Below are 27,178 nucleotides of genomic sequence, written 5' to 3' on the forward strand. Positions count from 1 at the left end.
ATTTTTTTTTAAAATGTGCAGCTCGTTTGTCATCTCAAAGAACCTTGACTGTAGGCGGGACTAAAATATTCCACTAATCGTAAACAGGAACAATAAACGATGGACCAATCATCATTCAGAACCTTGTAGCGTGTATTGTTAGTGTGCCGCATGTTCTCCATGTGAGAGTTTCCAATTGCACTGGTGCCTTGGCTACAGGAATCAATCAATGCGTTGTTTTGTGTTTTATTACACGGTATTGACTTTATTCACACGTTAACATGAAGAGAAAAACTACACAATCAACTGAGGATCTGGAAAATGAGGTTTGATGCTTCTGTTTTTTCATACTCATAGATCTTGTTCTAGTTTAGTCAGCTAGTACTAGTCTGCATGAGTACTTAAAGTGTTATCCTGCCTCTGTCCGTATAATCACAGTGGACTTATTCAGTAGATCCTACTTTACAAAATGGTGTAGCAGTGATAGACGAACATTAAAGTCTTTGTGCTCTTCTGACAACGTGTCCTGACTGCATCATAGATGGAAACCTTAAACCCTGAGGACGAAGAGGAAACTGAAAAGAAACTCAAAGGATCCAAAAAGAAAGCAAGTGCATCCCTCACAGAGGATGGTGTCCTTCGACCACTTAAACTCTCTAAAGGAGAGTTGTACAAAGCCCCTACTGTGGAGGAGCTCAACCAGCTGAAGGAGGCAGAGAGTCTGTTTCACTGCAGTCTGCTCAAGATGCAGGTTAGTACAGCTTTCAGGTCCTACTGAAGGTTGTCTTGTTCTTTTAGGTCATGAATTTGTCCAGTTTTTAGTAGGAGGAGGGGGGTTAAAAATCGGAAAACATGAACCAGTTGAGAATATTCATTTGGTCCTAGTTTGAAGGTCTAGGACTGCACATCATCTGTTCCCAACACAGAAGTATAAGTCTTTTATGGCTACATACTTATAGTTTTCTCACAGACTATCTATGTTACATTTAGATTTCTGGCATTTGACAGATGCCCTTATCCAGAGCGTCTTACATTTTATACAACTGAGCAATTGAGGGTTAAGGGCCTTACTCAGGGGCCCAGCAGTGGCAACTTGGTGGACCTGAGATTCGAACTCGCAACCTTCCGATCAGAGTAGCACAATACTGTGGCTATGTCCACTTATGAGTGGAATATATGACTCTGAGCGAAATGCCACACGACACGATTCTTTCCGTTGGTCTGTATCAAACATGCTTGGTCAGTGTTAATATACTGTCATAGTAGACTTATTTTAAAAAGCATTATATACGGTTTTAACTTGACGTGTTAATAATAGAACATTTCGCATGCTGTTACAACATATGATTGATCTGTTCCCTATTGATCATCCATGTAACATCAATGTGACCTTATCGTGTTCATCGTGTGTTCTTTTGATTTGGCCTGCAGATGGAGGAACTGCTCAAGGAGGTGGCACTGAGTGAGCGCAGGAAGAAACAGATGGATTCCTTCATACAGCAAATCACTGATCTTCTAAAATCTGTGCCTGAAACTCCAGTGGTGGAGGTTAGTACCCAGTGTCTAGAGCTCTGCACGTCTGAGACAGACTTTACCGTTATATTTTTTTTATCTTGTGATTTTATTCACTGAAGATGTTTTATGTTTTTTTTTTTTGGTTTAGCTGTCAGACTTGTCTTGGATATCAGAGTCGGGAATTGATGTCCCGTTCATCCTGGTTCCTGAGGAGACCAAGGGCAAGTTCCACATGGAGCCACCTGACTCTGTGGACCTGATTGGGAGTTATCCACTGGGAACTTGCATCAAACCTAGAGTGTCTGTTGATCTGGCTGTTACAATTCCTGCTGTAAGTTGTAGTTCCTGGAAAGATCCTTAGGAGCTTCCTTTTAACAGGAAATCATTTTTACTAAGGGTTAGATAATCCCTAGGAAACTATATTGATATCTATAGACCTTCAATTTTAGCTAGTTTTAGTGAATAAACTATGATACTATGTACAGATTATACAGTGAATATGTATATCATGTACTATTCTTATGATATGAGACTAGCCTGCTTTAATGCTTGCAATATAGACCAGGGTGATCTCCATGAATTTTTCAGATAATTAAAAAAATATATATGGTATATTCCTCTCAGAGTATCCTGCACCCGATGGATGGCATAAACCAGAGGTACTCTCGAAAGCGAGCTCTGTATCTGGCAGGACTGGCACAGCACCTTTCCACCTCTCCGTTAGTGGGCCCGCTGCATTATTCATGCCTCCATGGCAACCGGCTCCGCCCTCTTTTGCTTGTCACACCTTCAGGTAGGATCATTCCTCTCCATTCCCTGGAAATTTATTGCCCTGTAGTAATATCAGAAAGCACAGCAAATCTGTGTTCATTATTTAATCTTATTGTAAAAGATTTTTCTTTGGATGAAATCTCAATTTCTGAATCAGCTCTACACACAAACAGTGTAGATGAAAGTGACCCAATTTTGACTTGGGCAGCTACTGATAAAATCTGATGTATACCTGATATGTGGAGAGATGGATAAACAGATTGATACACTGAGTGAAATTGTTGTGTTACAGCAGCGTAACACTAAAATTAAAAGTAAACACAGATCTACACAAACACCCTAAAAGTTAAATAAAGAAACATTCAAAAAAGAGTAATGATGATAAATGTAAAAAGAAAAAGAGCAATAAAACAGGTGTGCAAAAATGACAGTGGATAATATGCACATGCGTATGACCTATTTATCTATCTTACTAAATAGTAAGACTATTTACAGATGGTTGTGTAGTTGAGTGTTTGTCTGTCACACAGAGATGAGCTGTTCTACCATGTTATGGTAAAACTTAAGGATGATTTCCTGAAGAAGAGCTAAATAAGTCTGTTAGAAAATGATCTTTCAGGAGTTCGACCTGTTTAAATTAGAGCCAGGTGTACTGTAGACTAAAGGAAGGTAATTAACAACTTGACAAACATTAAAGCATGTTATAGAAAGCTGACTGTGTGTCTGTAGGTAAGGACAGCAACAGCATCTTATTGAGGATTCACGCCATCCCACCTCCGGACTTCCTCAAACCAAGTCGCTTCCATCCTCAGAAGAACAACGTCCGAACAGCCTGGTTTACTGGCCAAAATGCTGAGCAAGGTAACTTTTGAGAAAGAATCAGCATGCTATGTTCCTTTACTTTTAGACTTTAACAGTCTTTTGGAATTGATTTGTTTCTTTTAGAAAGCAGTGAGCCTCCTACTCCTCAGTATAACAGTACAGTAGTGGGGGATCACCTCCCTCGCTCTCACCTGCAGTTCCTCAGCGCTCACTCTGATCAGTGTCCTGCCTTTCGAGAAGGTGTGGCTCTGCTCAAAGTGTGGCTCAGACAGAGGGAGCTAGATCAGGTGAGTAAAGTGTGTTGTCTGTGTTCATTTTACTTTCTGTTTTAAATTCTGTCTTTTGGTCTAAAGTGTGTGTTGCATGGTTCTTCAGGGTGCTGGATGTTTTGGAGGATTCTTGGCCTCTATGCTGTTGGCTTACCTGCTGTCCACACATAAAGTGGGGAAAACCATGAATGCCTACCAGCTGCTCAGAAATGTGATGCATTTCTTAGGTAAGTTTGCACTTGCTATGAGTTGACCGGCTTTTCTTCAGAAGTGACAATGCTGCTTACCATTTTGTTTGACACTTTTAACAGTTTTGTGAGTTAGATTCAGTGAAGGTTGATCGTTATATTAGATTGCAGGGCTAAAATCTAATATTGGTTAATGGCTCGAACAAAAAATACATGATTATTGATATTATTATAATAAGAAAGATGTGAAGCAAACGGTTTTACACACATTCAAAAACTGCAGTCTTTTTAGAGTAATTCCCTAGTAAATGATCGAGTACATAATCCTTGTTTGTTGATTACACTAAATGTTTGTCATGTACTCAGTTATATACAGTATATAACTTGTGAAATAAAAAACGGGCCTACTCCTCCTAGACTGTGCATAAAAATAAACTACGTTTAATAAGAAACTAGTGAAATACTTTTCTTTGCATATCCTAGCTTGTTAGTAGGTTAAGGACCTTGCTCAAGGACCCAACAGTGACAGCTGGGGCTTGAACCCCCAACCCTTAACTCTCTAAATTACCTGGCCTGACTGTGACTGTATGAATCTACAGTCTGGCCTAGAAAAAATTCAGCCCCAGCCTTGCACTTTCATGATATTCTGTATATATTTCTGCAGTGCTGATATTTGACTGAAAACAGCAAATAATCTCATTTATTTATCTTAAAAAGATAAGCTTAGTCCTGCTTGATCATTTATCCCAGCCTCCCCTGATTACATTTACATAATTAGGGCAGTGAAATTACAGAATTGTCATTATTTAAGAAAAAAAAAACACCTGAGCAAATATGAGAAGTAATCCTTTTTTTTCCTCCTTCAGCTTCTACAGACCTGACTCAGAATGGTATTACTTTGGCAAAACACCCAGATTCCAAAGTGGTAAGCAATCCTCCCTCTAATATATTAATCAATATTCCATTTTTTTTTTCTCTGAAGTAATTGCCTCTCTCCTTCATCATTAGCCTTCTCTGCACGAGTTCCACAGTGCTTTCCAAGTGGTGTTTGTGGATCCCTCTGGCCACCTTAACATGTGTGCAGACATGACTGCTTGCACCTACAAACAGGTCAACATTCTGAGAGCTTCATTCTGAATGTTTGCTTATTGATCATTTCAAGAAAATGACCTTCACGTAATTAGTCATTTAAAGCTTTCTGATTTGTCCACAGATCCAGCACGAGGCATCTCTGTCCCTCCAGTTCTGGGATGATCCCACCCTAGATGGCTTCCAGGCTCTACTTATGACCCCCAAACCCATGATCAGGACATATGACAATGTCTATCAGTGAGTGTTCTACTATTTCATGTCATCTCTTGTGTTAATGGTTGATTTCAGGTTGTTTTTTTTCTGTTCAAGCTAAAGAATCTGTTTTGTTCCTTCAGACTGAAGGATCTGGTGAAAATGCAAGCCTCCTGTAAAAAGCTCAGCCTCCTCAGCAGTCTCATGGACTATGGTGGGAACTACATTCTCACTGTGCTTCCCTTCATCTTGTCTCTTCTGCAGCGAGGACTCGGGGACAGGATCCGCCTTCTGGTTCACTCACTCCCTTCAGACCCTGAGGTAAAGGACATAACCCTTAACTGTGAATATGATATGTTTTTTTTCTTTTGAGAAATTATTCATAAAGTACAAAAACAGTCCAACGAACCAGAGTATTTCCTCTTATTGTTATTTTTTTTCTTTCTATTTGGTGTTTGTATATGTTGCACAAATATAAGTATGACTTTGAAACTAGGGATGCACGATATCGAAAAATTTAAACCGATACCAATAACCAATGAGTTCATATTTTCATATTAGAATTTTCATATAATCTGGTGTTTGCGCACCCAGGAGAATAGAAAATCTAAGATGCACTGATGAAACTGATATTTTAGTAACTCTGGCCTAACTGTAATAGCAAACATCAGTCCTGACTCTTCAGATGTTTTTATTTTTTGTGTAAGGCACTACAATAAGAACAGAAAGGTTTTAACAGAACTATGGTTTATCTGCAATTAACAACTCATTAACAACAAATTTACGTTCAAGTATTTCATGCATAACAAAGAAATGCATCTATTCAACCTTTTTAGTGCATGAGGATGAGAAAGGTATATAGACCTTAGGTCACATGCTCCGTGTTTTAGGCCTAGTGCTAGTAGCTGCTGCTGCCGTTGCTGCTTCACAGATGATGATGATGACCTAATGAGCACAACACTGGCTGAGAGTCACTGCAGGTTAAAGCTGCAGTCACGTGCACTTGGAAAGCGGATGAATCTCGGATAAAACAGACTGATTGATTTACCGGCAAGCGTACTTTATCGGATCTGATTATCAGATTTAATTTATTTATCGAAGCAATAAAATTGATGTCATTTTCACCCATATCGGCTGATAATTTATCTGTCCGATAAATATTGTGCATCCCTATTTGAAACCATATAGATGACTTTGGGCTCAGATTTTCACAAACAGTTACTGAAGTACTTGCTCGTTTTTTGATAAATTTATCATTTATCTCCTGAATTATTATATTTCTAAAAGTTAAAGCTGCAAATAAAATTTAATTGAACTTAACATTTTCTGATGTGCATAACCATTCAGCAGCATTATTTATCTGTCATGAACATTATGGCTTGATGTTTTCAGCATTCATATTTATTTTTCCTATTTGTTTCTTTGTTTTGTTTTATTTTAGTGGCCAGTGTATAGTGAACCCCCTATGCACAAAGACCAGCCGCCGGTGTCCATTGGCCTGCTACTGAACTCTGAGCGTGCCCTGTCTGTTCTGGAGAGAGGACCTGCAGCAGATAGTCCTGAGGTAAAACTAATCAAAGCGTTCCTGCAGTCTTTGTTAAATAAAACCTTTTACATAAAGTGACCCCTAGCTCTTGTGCAGGCGGCTGAGTTCAGGCAGCTGTGGGGTTCTCGTTCAGAACTGAGGCGCTTTCAGGATGGAGCCATCACGGAGGCAGTGCTGTGGTCTGGATCCTCCACCTGCCAAAGGAGACATGTCCTGCTGGAGATCATCACTCACCTACTGGAACTGTAAGACCATAGTACTATAAAAGTAGAAGGATTTTTTTTATTAAAATGGTTAAAGAATTTTTAACCAAGTGTGCATTATGTGATAATTGTTTTGTTTTCTCTCTCTCTCTTTAGTCATGCAGATATACCAGAGTCATGTGTCTCATTTGTTGGAGGACAAATGGATGATGTGATTAAAGTTGAAAGAGAGGTATGTTTTATGTTTGTGAATAATATGTGGATTCATTGATGGATGGACAGATGACTCAGTGGGTCTATGGGTGAATTCACTGATGAATCGATTCATAAATTAATGGATGGATTTGTTGATGGATGGATTCATTAATTAATGGATGGATTTGTTGATGGATGGATAGATTCATTAATAGATGGATTCTTTGATGGATAGATAGTTTTGTTGCTGGATGTATTGATGGATTTGTAGATGGATCGATTCTATAGACTTTTGGCCATGATGTGAATGATGTATAGCTTCATTGAAGAAGAGGTTGTTGCATGTATGGATGGATAAGTCCATGGGTGGGTGTACAGGTTGAGAGAGAAAGAATAACAATTTACTGCAAACAATATTAATAATTTCTAGTATAAAAATGTGTACTCTAATACTACTACTAATATTCCCTAAATAAAATCCCTAATAGTAATAATAATGATAGTAATGACGTTGACAAATATGTAGTGTTCTTTGAAATATTGCATGTCTCATGTCATTTTCAGGGATCACTATTGTTCACTTTTATTGCTGTTTATCAGGAGTGCAGTACAGGAGAAGAAGAGAGTCTGAAGGTGGTGCAGTGCTTTGATGATCTAAGCAGAAAGCTTTGGCAGCTAGAGGGTCTGCCTCTATCCATCACCTCGGTGCAGGGTGCTCACCCAGCTCTCCGATACTCACAGGTTACTACACCTCTTCACCTCTGCTTTTCATCATATTCTACTGTTTTATAAGTACAAGCTCATCATGTGTCTTGGTCCTCTACAGGTGTTTCCTCCTGTCCCAGTAAAGCTGTCCTACTCGTATTTTGAGAGGGAGAAGACTTCACGTGCTTTGGTTCCACATGAGGCCAAGCCCTGTCCTTATTATATCACTCCTATAAAAGGTAAGATAGATATTTTAGATGAACATGTCAGAGTTATGAAAACATAACTGCTACATTTCACCAAGTTTCATAGATTGTACAGAAAGAACTGGGATACCTTACACTCCTCCCCTGTAGTTTTAAAAATCTGTGTAACAGGTGATTACTAAAGCACTGTAATTGACAGAATTGTTCATTTATTTGAGTGGAAATACACCTAAAGAGTAAGTGCTTACAGAGCTATAGGTTTTTATATGCATCTGTTTGTTTTTCATTCATGCTTAGTGATCTGTCACATGGAAGGAAGTGGAAAGTGGCCTAGTGACAGTTTGGCGATTCGCCATATTAAAGCAGCCTTCCACATCCGCCTCGGGGAGCTGCTCAAAACCCAGCATGGCTACACTTTCCGGCCCTCGCCTACACACCTGGATGTGTGGAAGGTAATGTGTGTGTTGTTGTCTAGTGTATCAAGTGTATACTTTTTAAATTGCCATTTGAAGAAAAGCCATGTAGCTTTAAGATTGAGGTGGCGCTATTTGTAAATATAAAACACTAAATAACTTTAGTAAATTATTGGGATCCAGTGAATGGAAGCATCATAAGTCACCAATTATAATTACACTAAACCTAATTAAATCTAAAGGGCACGTTTTCTGAAATTTATATGATTAATATCTGTATAAAATCCTTCTTCAAAATCTTTGTGTATGAAAAGACAAAGCAATGGTGACAAATAAAAGTTTCATCAAATTGTTTGAACCACAACAATATGTAACGTTATTATTGACTTCCTAGGCTTCAAGTTTGTATTTTGGACTTCATTGCAGGACGGACTGGTGTTCCGCATCCAGGTAGCGTATCACAGAGAGCCACAGGTGCTGAGAGAAAGTGTGACCACAGAGGGCATGCTGATTCAGCGAGATAACGCAGAGGCACAGGCACTAGAGCTCGAGACCCAACAAAAACCCTTCCTCACCAGCACCCTGCATGGGTACACAACACACAATCACACCTTTGTTGATGCTTACACATGCTACCTATTGCCTAAGCTCTTATTACCAAACACTGTGTTGTCTAGTCCAAACTAGTCATCAAGACCTCCTTTAAGGTCCCTTGTATGTGGTTTGTGTGTCAGTCTGCAGCAGCAGCAGCCGTGTTTCAGCGCAGTGTGCCGTCTGGCCAAACGCTGGCTGGCTGCACAGCTCTTCAGCGGAGACATAAATGAGGAGGCAGCTGATCTGCTGGTAGCCTCACTCTTCTTACAGCCTGCTCCCTTCACCCCTCCAAGGTAATCATTTCACATATATTTCCCTGTTTCTCCGTATTCTGTTTTGGCTGAAGGTGATATTGAGCATCTTTTTCCTCAGTTCTCCTCAGGTTGGTTTTCTCCGCTTTCTTCGCCTACTCTCCACTTTCGACTGGAAGAACAACCCTCTGGTGGTCAACCTCAATGGCAAACTCGCAGGTCAGCACCATAAAATCCTAGATTCACTCCTTTGCTGTCTGACTTTAGTTTACATTTGTCTTTTTTCTCTTCACTGTGCTGTAGCTTGTGACTACACCGAAATCAAAAACCACTTCCTGGCATCGAGGGAATCTTTGCCTGTGATGTTTATTGCCACTCCTAATGATAAGGATGTCTCAGTTTGGACAAAAGAAGGACCTTCAGTCCAGGTTTGTAAAGAAGACATTAGGAATGCATGTATAATGTTGTGTCTAGATTAAAAAAAAAAATTAATAATGAAAAATATTTGGAATATTGCCATAGTGTAGCTCTGATTGTTTCTTTATTCAGGGCTTTGGTTTAGATTTTTCTGGCTCAGATACCAATAGGCAGAACAGAGTGGCTCAGCAACTTTCCTTAAAACACAGCTTGCATTTAAAAAGTACAGTATATTGGGGTTCCTCGGGGATCCGTAAAGTGCCCCTGTGGCTGAAGGCGTTTATATCGACCACCTGATTCCACTTATTTAATTGGTTTTTAATTTAAGCTGTTCTGGGTCATTAAATAATTATTAAGACTGTCTCTTATTTGCCAACCTGCACAGCAGCTGGTTATTGCTCAGAAATAAGTCTCCTTTCTACAGTAATGCAAATAAGCCAGTTGGCATATGGAATGATTGACAATTGCTTAGGTGCTCTCCCTATTGCATAAGCCCCTCGCCTTCCTCTGTCTCATGTTAGTAATATTTTTATCTCTGGTTTTTTTGTCACAGTTTTCCTGCTTGAAAAGTCCTGAAGTTACACACACACTCTCTCTCTTGACTGTGTGGACACACACACATGCACACACAATTTATATTGTTCATTACTTATTGCACTACCTCTACCTGTCATCCGCTGCTATAGTTATATTTATGTTTATTTCTATTTGTACTGCCTCAACCGCTGCTGTTGTACTTTTGCACAATATTTTTGCACAATAATTTTTTTTTTTACATCATTTCACTTTATCTTATTTTATTTCACTTACATTCCAGTACACATGTTCTTTTCTTTCTTTTTCGGCGCTAAGTGTCCTGTGTTCTTTTTGTGTTGTCTTTCTTGTATTTATTGTCTTTTGTACTGTCTTGTCTGTGCTCTGTTTGCACCTAGCTGCACACTGTGCACTTTACGTGGCTAAGACAATCTTCTGTCCTAGCTCTGTGGTGGTGTTTTGTGTTGAACTCTTTGTTGTTGTATGTTTATGTAGCACCAGGTCCTGGAGAAACGTTGTTTCATTTCACTATGTACTGCGTCAGCTATATGTGGTTGAAATGACAATAAAGCTTCTTGAATCTTATTATCAAGGAAAATATATAATGTGTTCAATTTGACAAAAAATAAATAAGTCAAGTCGATAGAAAATTTTATCGTCATTTCAACTATAAAGCTGATGCAGTACACTACACCTCTAGGACCATGGTGCAACATCAAACAACACAAAAACAGGGCAAAAAAAGTGTATAGTTACCATCAGTTAAATATAATACTGAGGCACAAAGCTGTTTTGTCTAAAATTAATCAGTAATGTCACTTTCTACCTCTTAAAGAGAAATAATGCAGAAATGTTTGGAAAAAGAGAGAGATCAATTAGTTCTACAAAACCTCTTTTCCCTGTAGATGCTTCAGCGTGTCATGTTGGTTGCTGCAGAAAGCCTGCGTGTACTGGAGGCCCAGCTCATCAACCCCAGCCTGAAACAAGACATCCGGGTTAGTGTCCTCGTTAGTAATGTTAAACAATGATTCTATCTAAATGATCAGGGGTTAATAAAGGGAATGTGTTTGTGTTTCAGGTGGTGTTTCGACCCCCACTGGACGTCTATGATGTTCTGATACACCTCAGACCTCAACAGGTTCCCCTGCTGTCCAGAGCTGTGGATCCTCCTAAGACCACTGGCCGCCAAGGCACCCTGGATGGGGACGCAGCAAGCTCAGGGGGGGCTTTCCCTGTCGTGGACTTTGATCCTGTGAAACTGTATCTGTCTGAGCTCAGGGTTGGTTCTTTACAGTCCTTTATCTTACATGGCAGCTTTGGTAAACAACCAGGCAAGGTTCTGATAAACCAGAACAACTGTTAGATGTAGTTTTAAAAGTGTGTACTGCATTGTTGGCATATATTGACCATTCATGGCTCTAAAAGGTGATGTTAACAGGCTGTTAGACGAATGGATAAACGGATGGATGAATTCATTCATGTCCAGACTCAAGTATTCTGGTATTGGTACTGCTTCTGAACCAAGGAATTGTTCTCTGATGCTGATCACATTTCTTGCAATTTTCTATCAGGATGCATATGGAGATCTGGCACTATTTTTCTGTGACCCCTATGGAGGAACTGTGATTGCAGTGCTGTGGAAGCCTAAAGCTTTTCAGCCTCAGCCGTTCAAGGTTAGTCAGAAATCCATTACACTCTGACAAACACATGTTGTAATACTGTCTGTTAAAGAAGCCCTCTTTCTGTACTCCTTTAGACTTCTCTGATGAACGCCAGACGAGTGGAAGTGACTGAAGACACGGCCACTACTGTCCTTAATGTAGAGGCCATCGTGCAGGATTTCCAGATCATTGGGGAGGGCTTGGTTGACAGGGTGGACCTAAGGACTGAGAGATGGGTTGTCTGAATTGGGAAGATCCTTCAAAAGAAGATCCTTCATCTGTGTGCCATGGAATATTTGTTTGTTTATTTTTTGTTTTTGGGTTTGTTTTTTTTTAAAGACATTACCTTTTTATGTATATTTCAAGTTATGTGAGTTACAGTGAAAATGAGTGAACATTTGAATTTTTATGAAAATATGTTCAGTAAATAATTATTACGGTAAATATGCGTTGATTTTGTTCATTTTGAATAAGATGAGCAAATCTAGTTGTTGTGCATCAGGTATAACAGCACCAGTGGAAATATGTCTATTTTATTAGGAATAGCTAGCTTTCTGAAGCAATTACTCGAAGCTTTCTAAAACACTCAACGCTGGTGACATCTAGTGGTCAAATGATGAAGTGCAGGCAGCAATCTACTAATAAACTGATCGGATTCAAACGCTTGAAAAAGAACTAAATAATGTACGAGTGTGATTATAGCAGGGATCCTCAACGTGGGTTTTGTTGTTGCCTGAATAGAATGAGTTTAATAATCCAAAGTTTAGTAGCTCAAATACATGTAGAACTACACAGTACAAAACTATGCTTAGAACTTGTGTCCTGTATATTCAGAAATAGAAATCTCTGTATTATTGTACAGATTTCAAATAATTTTAAGGAAGTAATTATTTGACGTTTTGTTTTAAGAGGTACACATGCATCAACTCGTTCATTTACATTTAAGTCTCTGGTCCACTGACTTGCTACACAGGAGATGCTCATGTGGGATTATCTGAGCTATAAAGCATTTGAGGGTTACACTGTGCTTCATTATTATTATCTGTTTAATCACTACAACTCTCCACTTCCAGGATTCTCTCTCTCTCTCTCTCTCTCTCTCACTCACACACACACACACTCACTCACTCACTCACTCACTCTTCCTTCTACCCCCCTTACTCTCTCTCACTCTTCCTTCTACCCCCCCCTCTCTCTCTCTCACACTCACTCACTTTTCCTTCTACCCCCCGTCTCTCTCTCATTATTTTGTTTCTTTGTTTCTTTATTTATTATTTTGTTAACATGACATATGAACCAAGAAAAAAGCCAGGAGTACAGGTATAGACAAAATCTCCACAGCATTCTGTGACAAACAAAATAAACTAAATGAGTAAGAAAATAAATAAAAATGACAAAAACATTAAATTGCAAGCAGAATCTTTGTTTTGGCGGCTTTTCTGTTACAGGAAGTGGAGGAAAAGTTCATATAAATTCTAATATCTTTATGAAAGAGAGAGAAAAGGGCGGTGACAATACTTTACATATGTGGATAAAATATTTTGATAAAATAATTACGTTACTGAGAAAAAATGCACTTTTATATTGCTTTTTATAAATGAACAATCCAAACAAAATGTCTTTAAAATATAGCTCAAAGTTCTTATGTATGAAATTTGAAATGAATTGGTAAATATCCTGCCAGAGTTTTCAGTATGATCACGCTGCTAAATAAAGATGTGAAATAGTCTCTGGATCTGAATCGCAGGCAGTCACGTGACTTGGCCTGTACGTCATTGGTCACGTGTCTATGGCAGGCGGAATCAGGCGCTGGTAGTGTGTTGTTGTTTTTACGCCCGTTTTGGATCCTCGGGATCAGGAGCGATCTCAGTAATGTTTAAAGACTTTCAGAGGATTGTGAAAAACTTTGTAGCAAGCAGCATTTTAAACTGTGTTAGTGAAGAAAATATGTAAATATAAGCTTAGCAAGTCCAGAGATTCCTGTTGGATAAACAGGATGTAGTGTTATTAAATAATAAACACACCGGCGTTTAGCACTGAGGAACTCTTCATCACCCGTGTTGCTTGTCGTAACAGCGTTTCTCTTCACGCTTACAACACGATGAAAACATTTCTCATCTTTTTGCTGCAAGTTTTTCCGCTACAAACTCTGTGCTTGTTCCTGAACAGGACATCAGACCAAAGACCCAATATAGTGATGGTCATGTCCGACGCGTTTGTAAGTACATCATACATTTCTTTAAAAAAACATACACTACACTTCTAGGTGAGTCTGACATCCAGTCAAGTAGATAACTAGCATTTCTGTAAAAAACACAGGAAAAAGGAACTTTTAATGTTTCAGCATACCAAGACATTTTGGACAATTTCGTGCTCTCAACTTTGTGGGAACAGTTTGTGGTTTCCAACATGACTCTACACCAGTACACAAAGCAAGGTCCATAAAGACATGGATGAATGATTTTGGGAGTTGAGGAATTTCACTGCCCTGCACATCAAGTCGAGTCCTGACCTCAACCCCATAGAACACCTTTGGGATGAATTAGAGTGGACACTGTGAGCCAGGCCTTCTTATCTAACATCAATTACTGACCTCACAAATGTGCTTCTAGAAGAATGGTCAAAAACTCCCATAAACCTTGTGGAAAGCCTTCCCAGAAGAGTTGAAGCTGTTATAGCTGCAAAGGACAGCCAATTCCATATTACATTCATGCGCATGTAAAGCCAGACATCCCAGATTTGGTTTGGCTCACATTCTCCACTCTAATTCATCCCAAAGGTGTTCTATCAGGTTGAGGTTAGGACTCTGTGCAGGCCAGTCAAGTTCCTCCACACCAAACTCACTCATCCATGTCTTTATGGACCTTGCTTTGTGCACTGGTGTGCAGTCATGTTGGAACAGGTAGGGGTCATCCCCAAACTGTTTTCCACAAAGTTTGAAGCATGAAATAGTCCAAAATGTCTTGGTATGCTGAAGCATTAAGAGTTCCTTTCACTGGAACTAAGGGGCCGAGCCCAACCCCTGAAATACAACACCTGATTTTTTTTGGATTTGGAGGGGTGTCCCTAAACTTTTGGCAATATAGTGTTGTTTTCAGGTTAATTTGTTGAAGCAGGTAAAATTGTAATCGTAATTGTAATTGGTAATCATAAGGATCTGAATGACTTTGACAAGAGCCAAATTGTGATGGTTTGACAACTGGGTCAGAGTATCTCCTAAACCTCAGGTCTTGTACAGTGTTTCTGATATGCAGTATTTGTACGTTTCAAACGTGGTCCATGGACTGGTGAACAGGTGACAGGGTAATGGACACCCAATGCTTATTGATGTGCTTGTGGCTCAATCAAAAAACGTGCCATTCACTGAGGTCTCTTTCACCAGGATAATGCTCCCTGATAAATTGCAAAAAAATATTCAAAAATGGTTTGAGGAACATGACAAAGAGTTCAAGGTGTTGACTTGGCCTCCAAATTCCCCAGATCTCAGTCGAGCATCTGTTTGTTGTGCTGGACATACAAGTCTGATTCATAGAAGTTCCACCTCACAAATTGCAGGACATCACTGATCTGATGCTAATGTCCTGGTGTCAGATACCACAGCCCACCTACAGAGCTGTTGTAGAGTCCATGCTTTGATGGGTCAGAGATGTTTTGGTGGCAAAGGTGGAACTACAAAATATTAGGCAGGTGGTTTTAATGTTATGGCTGATTGGTATATATACATTTAAATGTTTGTGGTGCAGGTAGAGTAAATTGCTCATGCAACAGAACATCACACACACAAAAACAATTACAATAACAAAGTAATATATATTCTACAACATAGTGAGAAAGAGAGGAAAACTACATGTAGCACAGATTATTGGACTAAAAATGGCAGACTGGGAACACTGGGAAAATCAAGTGAATCCTGTACTGAAGAATTTTTAGTAACAATTTCCCGTGTTCAACTCTTTATACTGCTACTTTTTCTTTTTTCCATCATTGTTTTATTTTCCTTAAGCTTACCTATTTGTGATTTTCAATTAGTATTTATGGTAATTGTGGTATTATTATTATTATTATTATTATTATTATTATTATTATATGTGAGGCTTTTCATTTGACAACCTGGAAGAAAAATCTGCTAAACAAAACTGCAATAAATATTATAGCAGCATACTAGGAAAAATTTACATTTACATTTCTGGCATTCGGCAGACACCCTTATCCAGAGCGACGTACAAAAGTGCTTTAAAGTCTCTATCAGTGAATACATTAACACTGGTTCAGTAGGTCACAGACTTAGGATACTTTTTTCCCCAAACCATCAAGTTAAAAGATATGCTGCATTTAGCTAGAGATCTTAACTTGTAAACCAGAGAGAGAGAAAAGAGAGAATTGTTTTGCACAGAATTTTCAATCATTACAATTTGGTCTGTATTTCTGCTGTCTTGCAATTTTTCTTTTTGTGAGAATGGCAGAAAGTTGTGCAGAGTTTGGCCTTCGCCAAAAGAGGAACAGCATTTCTTTGCAAGTAAGTAAATGACTACAAGGCTGGAAGTTGCAGTAGTCTCAGGCTGTTTATGGGTTCCTTGGTTTCTTTGCTTCATGTCTGGATGTAGCACACCACCTCAGCCTTTGGATGTTAGTGACTTTTATATATATATATATATATATACACATACATATATACTGACATAATAAAATGCTACAATCATCCTCAATCATCTCAATTATAGATCTTGAAATTGAAAATGGAAACAGTATAGGCTTGCAGAAAGTTCACAATGTCCATTTGGCACTGATGATTGAAAATGTTTCAGAACCCTTGCTCTGTGTTGTTGCTGTTGTTAGCTTATACAGCCTTGTGACATTCACCGATAATTAAAACCTGAAAGGTAACCAAGCCAGAACAACTCTGCATGACTTGTCATACATATATAATTCATTATCAGTGTTTTACTTAACCTTAATAACACGGGCACCATTAATAATCATTGCAGTGTACAAGAACTGTCATAAAGTGGGCAGCAAGCATTAACTCAGACTTCTCAGAGAAGTTATCGACCACTTGAGAAACCAGTCACAAAGGATTGTGTGTTAATGTTTGACCAAATGGCTATTAGGAAGACATCATGCTGCACTGGGTTTTTAGATTGTGGATGCCTCTTTTCCATCAGTGACACCCTTGCAACTGAGGCGCTGGTTTTTATGGTCATGGGGCTTAATGGCAGATGAAAATACATTGTTGCATCAATCATTTATCAGGGGATTTAGAGGCAGAATTGGATATTGGGATGTTTGCTTTTCAGTGGTCTTACCAAGCCGAATTTTCCTTATCCAATGCAGCCATCTAACATCTTTTTTTCAGCTTGACATCTGTCATTTGCTGAAACTTTCCACAAACTGTTTTGCAGTACAGGGTACAATGGTTCACAGTGAAGAGTTCATCAGTTGGTCAAATATAGAGCAATTGCCTGACGGACATCAAGCTGCTTTTTCAAGTTTACCAAAGGTGAAAGTTATACAGTGGCACCATAACATGAAATTAGTTTCTCAGACATTCAGTGTGTCCACTGCTGATCTGTTGAATTCTTGTTTGAGGATTTTCACCATCCATTATTTGCACTGAGAAATTTCATCAGAAGAAGAAGAATCAATCCCCTGGTCAACTGCATTAATTTGAAAAATCCAGCACTATGAAATGGCCGAAGAAAAAGGACAACATTGAGGACCAAAAAAAGTGGTTACTGGAAATGATCTCCCATCTGCTGTACCTCAAAGATAAGAAATGGAAACTGTTCCATTAAACAAAAGAAACCTGTGAGGACCTTCTGTGTCATCAGGTCGATCCTTGTTTGCTCCCACAAAATGTTGCCAGATCAGTTAGAAATGCTGTTCAGTAGAGAGGTGGATGTGATAACTACAAACTATTTATAGTTTAAATATGCTTTCAGAGCAATCATGAAGAAAAATTCAGAAAAGGCAAACGTCGGCATAGAGGAACCCATGCCTTCTGCCTCTGAACCCCAGATCAGTGCACAAATTGTGTTACACTTCATGTCTGGATACATCGTTAGACATGTAAAGACTGTAAATGTACTCCAGCTACTTAATGCTACACAGAACTAGTCTTGCTGCAGCAAGTACTCGCAGTTTAATGATTAAAAGAAAAGGCCAAGGAGGCTTGAAATATCCACACCATGATGTGCTCAGAATTATCAAGACAGCTGACAGATTTCTCAGGTATACAACAAAACATATTCAGGCACAATGCTTTGTCAGTTTTACATAATAACAGTGTAATCAATAATTATGTCCTGGCTGCATTGCCTATTGAACAACTGGCAACTGACTGCCATCAGATCCAGCTGAGGATGATTGAACTGCAGTTGTTGAAGAAGCTGGACCATCAGTCTTCCCAGATATAACACATCATTTATCAAACCAAGAGATGACTGACGAGGATGATCACAAAACACAGAAAAAAGTTATTAAAGCTGTTAGTGGATTTTTTTTTCATCTGTTAAAAAGACGTGAATTAACCAGAACTACTTTATTTCTTTAGCAATAATATATAGTGTCTGTGCTGCTGTAGTTGCTTTGTAACGTGCACATTATTGCATACAACAAATTTAATAGTGTCAGAGGTGTATAATGGTCAATAGTGTATATATATATATATATATATAGATACAATATTTCACAAAAGTGAGTACACCCCTCACATTTCAGCAACCACTTAATTATATGTTCTGAAGGGACAATACTATAGAAAAATGAGTACACCCTAAGTGAACATGTCAAAACTGTGTCCAAAATGTCAATATTTTGTGTGAGCACCATTGTTATCTAGCACGGCCCTGCTGCACATGTTGCTGGGTTCCTCTTCCACTCCTCCATAATGATATCACGGAACTGCTGGATGTTAGACACATGGTGCTTCTAAACCTTCCACTGGTTTAGTGGCGGTTTAGTGGAAGGTTTCTAAACCTTCCACTGGTTTCCACTGGTTTGCCCCACAGGTGTTCAATAGAGTTCGGGTCAGGAGACATACTTGGCCACTCCATCACCTTCACCTTCAGCTTCCTCAGCAAGGCAGTTGTCATCTTGGCGGTGTGTTTGGGGTCGTTATCATGTTGGAAAACTGCCGTTTGGCCCAGTTTTTGAAGGGAGGGAATCATGTTTTGCTTCAGAATGTTACAATACATGCTGGTATCCATGTTTCCCCTTAATAAACCGCAGCCCCCCAGTACAAGCAGCACTCATTAAGCCCGAAATCATGATGCTACCACCACCATGCTTAACTGTAGGAAAGAGAAAATTTTCCTTGGTACTCCTCACCAGGGTGTTGCAACACCTGCTGGACACCATCTGACCCAAACAAGTTTATCTTAGTCTCATCAGACCACTGGATATGGTTCCAGTAATTCATGCTCTTGGACAGGTTGTCTGCAGCAAACTGTTTGTGGGCTTTCTTGTGAGCCAGCTTCAGAAGAGGCTTCCTTCTGGGATGATGGCCATGCAAACCAACTTGCCGTGTGAGCCTTATGGTCTGAGCACTGACAAGCTGAACTCCCGCTTCTGCAACTTCTTTAATCGACCCTTGCGAGGCCTGTTCACGATGACCCTGGCCACTGTACTGTAACCCAGTTTCAGGGTGTTGGCAATCTTCTTGTAGCCTCACCCATCTTTGTGGAGAGTAACAATTCTAATTCTCAAAAAAAGCACCAAATTTTAAATGCTCTAATATAAGATACACAAATTTGTATGGTCCTATCAAGCTGACAAAAACATGAACATGATGAATAGGACATGTGACTTTGCACAGTTAAACAATGTAAAGCTGTCATCACTTAGGGTGTACTCACCAGCTATTTTGACAATAATGGCTGTATGTTGAGTTATTTTCAGAGGACAGTAAATCTATACTGTTATACAAGCTGCACATTGACTACTCTAAAATATATCCAAGTTTCATTTCTATAATATTGTCCTTTGAGAAGATATACTAAAATGTTTGCTGAAATTAGGGGGGTGTACTCACTTTTGTGAGCTACTGTATATGTGTGTGTGTGTGTGTAAACATTCATAAAAAGGTACAGCAGTTTTCTGGTATTATTTACTGCTATATTTTTTCAAATAAAAATAAACAGTAACACTGATAGAGTACTTTTCAATCTATTTTACTGAAAATATCATTTAAAATTAATTTAGTATAATACAGTTTCAGTGACACATTTATAATAGCCAGCAAGCATGTGCTTTGATTGCTAGTTTGAAGCTGTTACAACATCCACTGTTCAGCCATAACATTAAAGCAACCTGCCTAATTTTGTGCAGTTCCCCTTGTGTCAACAGCTCTGACACTTTGAAGCATGAACTCCACAAAAGCTCTGGAGGTCTGAAGTCAACACCTTCTAATGTTCTTGTCATTTTCCTCAAACCATTAGTGAACATTGTTTGCAGTGTGGCAGAGAGCATTTACTTTGCTTAAAGAGACCACTGCCATTAGGGAATACTGTCAAAGTCATCAACATAAATACCAAGTTAGGTAGGTACTAATCACTGAATACCAGGAACACCCCACAAGACCTGCTGTTTGGGGATTCTCTGACCTAAGTTTGCCCTTGTTTAAGTCCCTGTTGCTGAATATAAAGGGCATTAGCCTACATTATGTACAACTAACCCTAATCCTGTCTGCAAGTTTTTTTTCCTGATAATGTGTTATCTTCCACTCAGCACTGACTTTGTGTAATCTCCAGGATGGAAGACTGACCTTTCACCCTGGGAACAAAGTTGTCCAGCTTCCATATATTAACTACATGAGGCAGATGGGTGCCATCTTCCTTAACTCCTACACAAATTCGCCCATTTGTTGTCCATCAAGGGCAGGTACAGTGCCGTGTCTTTTAAAACCTAATTTTACACTTGACTTCAGACCGCATTATCCTGCTAACATTGATATTTTGTGCTTTAATAAAGTTGTGCACTAATTAGAGGTTTGTCCCAAAGTAACAGAGTAGTTCCTCTTGCTCATTACACTGTATGTGTGCACTGACAGCTATGTGGAGTGGGAAATTTGTCCATTTAACTCAGGCCTGGAACAATTACAAATGCCTTGCTCCCAATGGCACTACATGGATGGATCATCTGCGGAAAGCTGGGTATCACACCCACCGTATGGGGAAGCTAGACTACACATCGGGGGGTCATTCAGTCAGGTGACTAGGAAAAATATTGTTATTTAAAGTAAATGTAAAAATCTGTGATAACTGTTTTTTCTATGAGCTTTAATATTTACATTCTAACGCTAGGTTATAGGTGTGCATCTGGACTGGGATACAATAGGGCCCAACAAAAATTATACCCAAGTGGTGGAAGGGTTACACATTGACTAGCCAAATCATAAGCGTGTTTATGCAGTATAGGGTAGATGGTAATTTTTCACCAATTGTATTATGTTGTCCAGTGAAAATTGAATAATGAATGCAGTATAAAAGGATGCAATTGGCTAACTCTTGTGGAAGAACATTACCTTACATAGCCTTACCCCTTCCCATTTGGTAGCTGGCATATGATGGTAAATAAAATTGGGAAGAAAATGCTGAAATATCTCTAATATGTATAGCACTCTGTATTGCTGTGGCAGTATGAGATAAATGTCTATTTTTACATTTATTTAATTTGTGTTTACTTTTATCTTCCATTCTTCACGAAAACACTATTGTCCAGCAATCGTGTGGAGGCGTGGACCAGAGAAGTGGCATTTCTTCTGAGCCAGGAAGGTCGTCCAGTGGCAGAATTAGTAGGGAACAGATCCACAGTTAAAATCATGACCAAAGACTGGAACACCACTGACAGTGCTGTGCAGTGGATCAGACAGAAAGCCAAAGCTCTGTCACAGCCCTTTGCTTTGTATCTGGGGCTGAATCTACCTCATCCATACCTCACAGAGGAGCTGGGTCCCACGGCTGGAGGCTCCACATTCCGCACCTCACCCTACTGGCTCAAAAAGGCAGGTTGTTCTTCATTGCATTTTTGATGCCAACACAGAATAAACAGACGCTATTGTAATCAAATTCAAAGAATGAATGTTAGAGAAATAATCAAGGAAGTTTTTCTCTCAAAATCTGTATATTTGATATTTACCTGGATGCTTAAGGGAAACTGTTGAACTACAAAGACACAGTTCCCTCCAAAACTATTGGAACAACAAAGCTAATTAATGATTTTGCTGTAGAATGAAGACATATGAGTTTAGAATTATATATTTATTTCCTGGTATTTATATGTAGCTGTGTTAAACAACATAGAACATAGCACAATATTCATTAGACCACTTTCTAGCTTAATTTGTTACTACCTTAGACTGAAATCTAAATTGTGTTTTAACTTAATGCCAGTTGTCTGCCACAGCAAATTGCATATCATGTTTGGTGAGCAAAAATATTGGAACACATAACTAAAAGACTTTTTTTAATGCCCAAGGGTGTCCTGCTAGATTAAATGGTAAATAGCTATGAACATCTACTCTTGGTTTTAGTTTGTCTTGAAAAAGAAAGAAACCATTGATGTACTGAGCAACAGAAACCGAACAGGACTACCCAGAAAACAACAGCAGCAGCTAATGACAGAAACATTGTGAACTAAAAAAACAACAACACACAAACAGTGGCATCACCAGCAACCTCCACAGGGCAGGGGTGAAGGCATCACGGTCCACTGTTTGAAGGAGAGTTCAAGAGTAGAAATATAGAGACCATAGCACAAAATGCAAACCACTTATCAGCAATAACACCCAGAAGACCAGATTGGAATTCACAAAGAAATACAGAGACGAGCCACAAAAGTTCTATAACCTAGATTAACCTCTATCAAAGTGATGGGAAGACCAAAGTAAGGAGGATGAAAGGATCTGCACATGTGCACAGAAGTCTACATTCTGTCTGTCAATTTACAGAGAATTGCATCCAATCTAACTAGGAGAAAATTCATGCAGCAAGACAATAACCTAAAGCACACCTCTAACATAAGAAAGGACTTTATCAGGAGAGAAAAGTGGTAGGTTTTAGACTGGCCAAGTCAATCAGCAAATTGTACTGACCAGCAAATCTACCTGAGCAGCATTTTAACTTCTAAAGAGGAGAATGAAGGGACTGAAGAAACCCCCAAATCAGACAACAACTCTAAGAAGCTAAGGTAAAAGCTTGACAAAAGAAGAAACCAACAATTTTGTGATATTAATGAGGCGCAGGCTTGATAGTTTTTACAGTCAAGAGATATACAACCAAATATTACGTGTTATTTACTTCATGTCTTATCTGTTCCTATACTTTTGCTCACCCAAAAGTTGGATGGTCTGATACAAAAGGTTCTATGTTTTATTTTGTTTAACCCATCTAGATCCAAATATTGGAAAATAAAAGCTGAATCTTGTCTTCTCTTATAGGTTTTTGATCTCAAAACCAAGGTTTTTTGGTGTACATAAAAAAATAAAACAGAATAATTGGCTTGCTGTTCCAATAGTTTTGGAGGGGGTGATATCAGAAAAAATCTCATGTAGGCTTATCAGACTTTCAAACATTGACTCAGTACAGTAAAAGGTATGTGCTTTCCCTGAAGACTTTGTGATATCCGGCATAAATTGAACCACATTCTAGCTTAATTTGCTAATACCTTAGACTGAAATCTAAGTTGTGTTTTAACTTAATGCTTATTGACTGCCACAGCAAATGGGCTCATGTTTCCATTCTAATTGAGTTTTGCATAAATGGGTTTTCTGCTTTTTCTTTTTCAGAAAGGTTCTGTGAAAGTTGCACATATGCACAACAGATGCTATAGTTTGTGATGAAGAAAAAAAATGAAAGAGTACAGTATTACTCAGGAATGAATAGTGTAACCTGTACAGTACTTCTATTGTACTGCTATTGTTTGAAGAACATTTCAGTTACATTGCTCACACTGGAGCTGTAGTAATAAAGTAAGGAATAAAACATGACAGGATGTGCTGTCATAGTAAAATAATTTACAGCAAGGTGGATCAGTGCAAAGCAGAGTTACTGTTACCACCACAGATTTGATTGTTTTTGACTTATAAAGGCACATCACGATGTGTTAATTTATTAAAATGCAATATTTTAAATATCTTGTTATGGATTTTAGTGTATTTAATGACCCTTGCTCATTGATTTATTTATTCATATACCGTATTTAAATCAAACACTTGCATACTGGTTGCCTATTTATTTACTTAACTTATTTTATATATTTTAATTTTATTTTAATATTTTGTATTTGTAATAAACCGATCAGCCATAACATTATGAGCAGTGTGAGGTGAAGTGAATAAGACTGATCATCCCCTCATCATGTCACCTATTAGTGGGTGGGATATATTAGGCAGCAAGTGAACATTTTGTTCACAAAGTTGATGTGTTAGAAGCAGGAAAAATGGATTTCATCCTTACGCTTTCATCCTTTGTGCATTATGGGAAGAAGGCAAGCCGGCAGAGGCAGTGTCATGCTTTGGGTAATGTACTGCTGGGAAACCTTGGGTCCTGCCATCCATGTGGATTTTACTTTGACACCTACCACCTACCTAAGCAGTGTAGACCATGTACACCCTTTAATGGAAACAGTATTCACTCATGGCTGTGGCCTCTTTCAGCAGGATAATGTGCCATGCCACAAAGCAAAAATAGTTCAGGAATGGTTTGATGAACACAACAACAAGTTTGAGGTGTTGACCTGGCCTCCAAATTCCCCAGATCTCAATCCATTCAAGCATCTGTGGGATGTGCTGGACAAACAGGTCCGATCCATGGAGGCCCAACCTCGCAACTTACAGGACATGAAGGATCTGCTGCTAAAATCTTGGTGCCAAATACCACAGCACACCTTGGGGGGGTCTAGTGGAGTCCATGCCTCGACGGGTCCGGGCTGTTTTGGCAGCAAAAGTGGGACCAACAGAATGTTAGACAGGTGGTCATAATGTTATGGCTGATTTGTTTATAGTGGAGCATAATATATATCATCACACTGATAATATTAACTCGACAGATAATATGAACTCAATACTGAATCTCAATTTCACAAAGGTTTCCACAGAGCAAGTTTCCCTTCCGAAGTGGTTGCCATTTTCTAAAATGCACCCTGTTGATTATTATTCCACCATCACCAAAAACTGCAGTGGTAACTTTTCTGAACAGGAGATCAGAGACATCCGAGCCAGTTATTACGCCATGTGTGCCGAAACAGACAGTATGCTTGGTAAGCAGATTCTGTCATTTCATGCACCAGTTCTAATCCGCTGTGCTAAATGCATTGCAATCTTATACTGAAATTTGACAGTGTCTCTCTGATGCAGGTGAAGTGATTGCTGTTCTAAGAGACACAGGATTATTAAACAACACAGTCCTGCTTTTCACCTCAGATCATGGAGATCTGGCTATGGAGCACAGGCAGTTCTATAAGATGTCCATGTTTGAAGGCAGCTCCCATGTTCCCTTACTTATGATGGGTCCAGGGATTAAGTCTGGGACTGAGATCAGTTTACCCGTCTCTCTTGTAGACCTGTATCCTTCCATGTTTGGTAAATACAATGACTATAAATATGTAGAAATATGTAGTCAACACACTTCATTTAAAAGACAAACTTACTTTCTAGCTAATTAATGACCTTTTAATGGTTTCTAGATTTGTTACTGCAACTGCTCAGTTATTTGACCGGATTTATAATAGCAAATATAAATACAGGGTTTTAAAGATTCATTGCAATGTACGTTTAGTGTTTTCCTTGATATTACATATGCTGTCCAGTCTTCCCTGCAAAGGCCCAGTCTGTCTGTAGGTTTTCTTTTCAAACCAGTATGAACTTAATTTTCCAGTCATTTAATGTTGTAATGTTTAAAAGTGTAGTCAATGTATAATTTATAATATAATTGGCATGCAGAAATTAGCTTTTGCAAGAAATTAGCTTTTGCTCCATCTTAAACAGAGCAGCTCTTCTCTTTAAAAGGGAATTAGTTGTGGTTTTGATGAGAGGGTGGGGTCTGCTGGGGGAAATGCTTGGTAAGGTTTTTATTGCAATTTTAATGTATGTAATCATATATGAACCTTCTCTAAACTGAAAGATTATGGATACAGCATTTTCTGTCACTGTAACTAAGAGACCAAAAGCTGGAGTGGAAAAATTTGATTGTCCTACACAGAACCCCACTAAACATATTATGTATGAACTGGAACACTGACCCTGACCTCCTCACCCGACATCATAAATGCTCTTGTGGCTAAATGATCACAAATCTTTACAGGCAAACAGCAGAATTTAGTGGAAACTAGAGTGGAAAGTATACAGAGGGGCTAAATATAGAATATGGTGTTCAACAAGTGCATACTGTTTGAGTTTTATGGTCAGGTGTCCACAAAGTTTTGGCCATATGGTGTATATTGATATAGCAAACAGTAGATGTGTTGCATTAAATGAACAGCTTTCAGACATAAAAGAGACATTCTTGCCTTTTTAACAAGTGGAATCAGATGTGCCTCCTGCTTGGCTAGAATGAAAACCCACAGCTAGACCAGATTTAGATACTCCTGCTCTAACACAAATGACTCAATGACTCATCATACTGTGCAGTATACTGCCTCTTAGTACAAGTTATAATTCTCTGTATTATGTGTCAGACTTTGCAGGTATCTCAATACCACATGGTTTAAGTGGTCACTCTCTGGTCCCGCTGATCTCACAGGGTAATAAGCAGTCCACTGAACCTCACCCTGGCTGGATTCTCAGTGAATACCATGGCTGCAATGCTAACGCCTCCACTTACATGCTGAGGATGGATAAGTGGAAGTATATCACGTATTCAGATGGCTTGAGTGTCCCACCACAACTGTTTGGTGAGCTATTTGGCCATGTTAATAAAGCAGCAGACTGAAAATAAAGCAACAAGAATCATTTTAACAGTCACAGCTTATCCAGGCAAGCTGATGTGACTAACAGTGAATGGTAGCTAGTCACTAATCATTAGGATTAGCACAAAGGAAATCATCCTTTGTGAGCAACACAGGCATTTATGGCAGACAATAGGTAATATTATTTCACTGGTTCATTGCTATATTATTTTACCCCAATCAGATCTGTCTGTGGATGAAGCTGAGCTAAAGAACATGGCGTCCCGTTACCCTGTCGTGTGTCAGCATCTGGACAAGCTGCTGCGCTCAGTGGTGGATTACCCCAACGTCACTGAGGCCGTCCGCCAATACAACAGGCAGCAGTTTCTGCAGTGGAAGCAGAGTCTTGGGAACAATTACACACAGGTCATTGCCAACCTGCGCTGGCATGTGGACTGGCAAAAGAATGTACAGAGTAATGAGAAAGCAATTGAGGACTGGCTTGACAGGTTACACTTCTCCCAGAATCAAATACATTAATCAAGACTGAAGACTTGCTATAAAATGCACTTCTTCATTTGTAATTGTGTCTTGCTCGCATACACTAGTGCTCATTCTGGTGCTTATTGTAGTGTTACTTAACAGAAGGAGATATTTTATATTATAAATAAATCTTTTGTAACTTTATTGTAAATAAAATAAATTCTTTGAGATGCTATACAATATAAGCAATGCTTTTCAGTTT

At 38.9% G+C, this 27,178-nt stretch overlaps 2 protein-coding genes across 4 annotated transcripts; both read left to right on the forward strand.

Annotated features, from left to right (window-relative positions):
- The first annotated feature begins 130 nt into the window (after window positions 1-130).
- Window positions 131-11,997, forward strand: nol6 (nucleolar protein 6 (RNA-associated)). The gene is made up of 26 exons (XM_058375712.1): window positions 131-305; window positions 521-730; window positions 1,411-1,527; window positions 1,643-1,825; window positions 2,119-2,287; window positions 2,995-3,126; window positions 3,211-3,374; window positions 3,463-3,583; window positions 4,411-4,469; window positions 4,553-4,654; window positions 4,758-4,873; window positions 4,972-5,149; window positions 6,270-6,392; window positions 6,471-6,619; window positions 6,734-6,809; window positions 7,373-7,513; window positions 7,599-7,716; window positions 7,981-8,135; window positions 8,523-8,686; window positions 8,831-8,983; window positions 9,063-9,160; window positions 9,245-9,369; window positions 10,798-10,887; window positions 10,971-11,171; window positions 11,464-11,565; window positions 11,649-11,997. Exons 1-26 carry the CDS (start codon window positions 261-263, stop codon window positions 11,796-11,798), a joined length of 3,441 nt encoding a protein of 1,146 aa, XP_058231695.1. The 5' UTR covers window positions 131-260; the 3' UTR covers window positions 11,799-11,997.
- A 1,344-nt stretch (window positions 11,998-13,341) lies between these two features.
- arsk (arylsulfatase family, member K) lies at window positions 13,342-27,157 on the forward strand. 3 transcript variants are annotated; one of them, XM_058374572.1, is made up of 8 exons: window positions 13,342-13,771; window positions 20,301-20,430; window positions 20,600-20,759; window positions 21,271-21,553; window positions 24,747-24,807; window positions 24,905-25,129; window positions 26,224-26,439; window positions 26,678-27,157. In XM_058374572.1, the coding sequence occupies exons 1-8, from the start codon at window positions 13,655-13,657 to the stop codon at window positions 26,971-26,973; spliced, it is 1,488 nt and encodes a 495-aa protein (XP_058230555.1). In that variant the 5' UTR covers window positions 13,342-13,654; the 3' UTR covers window positions 26,974-27,157. The 3 variants fall into 3 exon arrangements, with proteins under 3 accessions (XP_058230555.1, XP_058230557.1, XP_058230554.1); XM_058374574.1 differs by having other exon boundaries at window positions 20,278-20,430; window positions 24,636-24,807; window positions 26,678-27,156; XM_058374571.1 differs by having other exon boundaries at window positions 24,636-24,807; window positions 26,678-27,155.
- The last annotated feature ends 21 nt before the right edge of the window (window positions 27,158-27,178 follow it).

Source organism: Hemibagrus wyckioides, linkage group LG22, assembly GCF_019097595.1.
Source record: "Hemibagrus wyckioides isolate EC202008001 linkage group LG22, SWU_Hwy_1.0, whole genome shotgun sequence".
Taxonomy (NCBI): domain Eukaryota; kingdom Metazoa; phylum Chordata; class Actinopteri; order Siluriformes; family Bagridae; genus Hemibagrus; species Hemibagrus wyckioides.

Coding starts and splice junctions, on each gene's coding strand:
- nol6 (XM_058375712.1), top strand. CDS start 261: ATGAAGAGAAAAACTACACAATCAACTGAGGATCTGGAAAATGAG. Junction 1,528..1,642: donor CTGAAACTCCAGTGGTGGAG/GTTAGTACCCAG, acceptor TTTTTGGTTTAG/CTGTCAGACTTGTCTTGGAT. Junction 6,810..7,372: donor TGATTAAAGTTGAAAGAGAG/GTATGTTTTATG, acceptor GCTGTTTATCAG/GAGTGCAGTACAGGAGAAGA.
- arsk (XM_058374571.1), top strand. CDS start 13,655: ATGAAAACATTTCTCATCTTTTTGCTGCAAGTTTTTCCGCTACAAACT. Junction 20,760..21,270: donor TCGGGGGGTCATTCAGTCAG/GTGACTAGGAAA, acceptor ACTATTGTCCAG/CAATCGTGTGGAGGCGTGGA. Junction 25,130..26,223: donor CCTGTATCCTTCCATGTTTG/GTAAATACAATG, acceptor ATTATGTGTCAG/ACTTTGCAGGTATCTCAATA.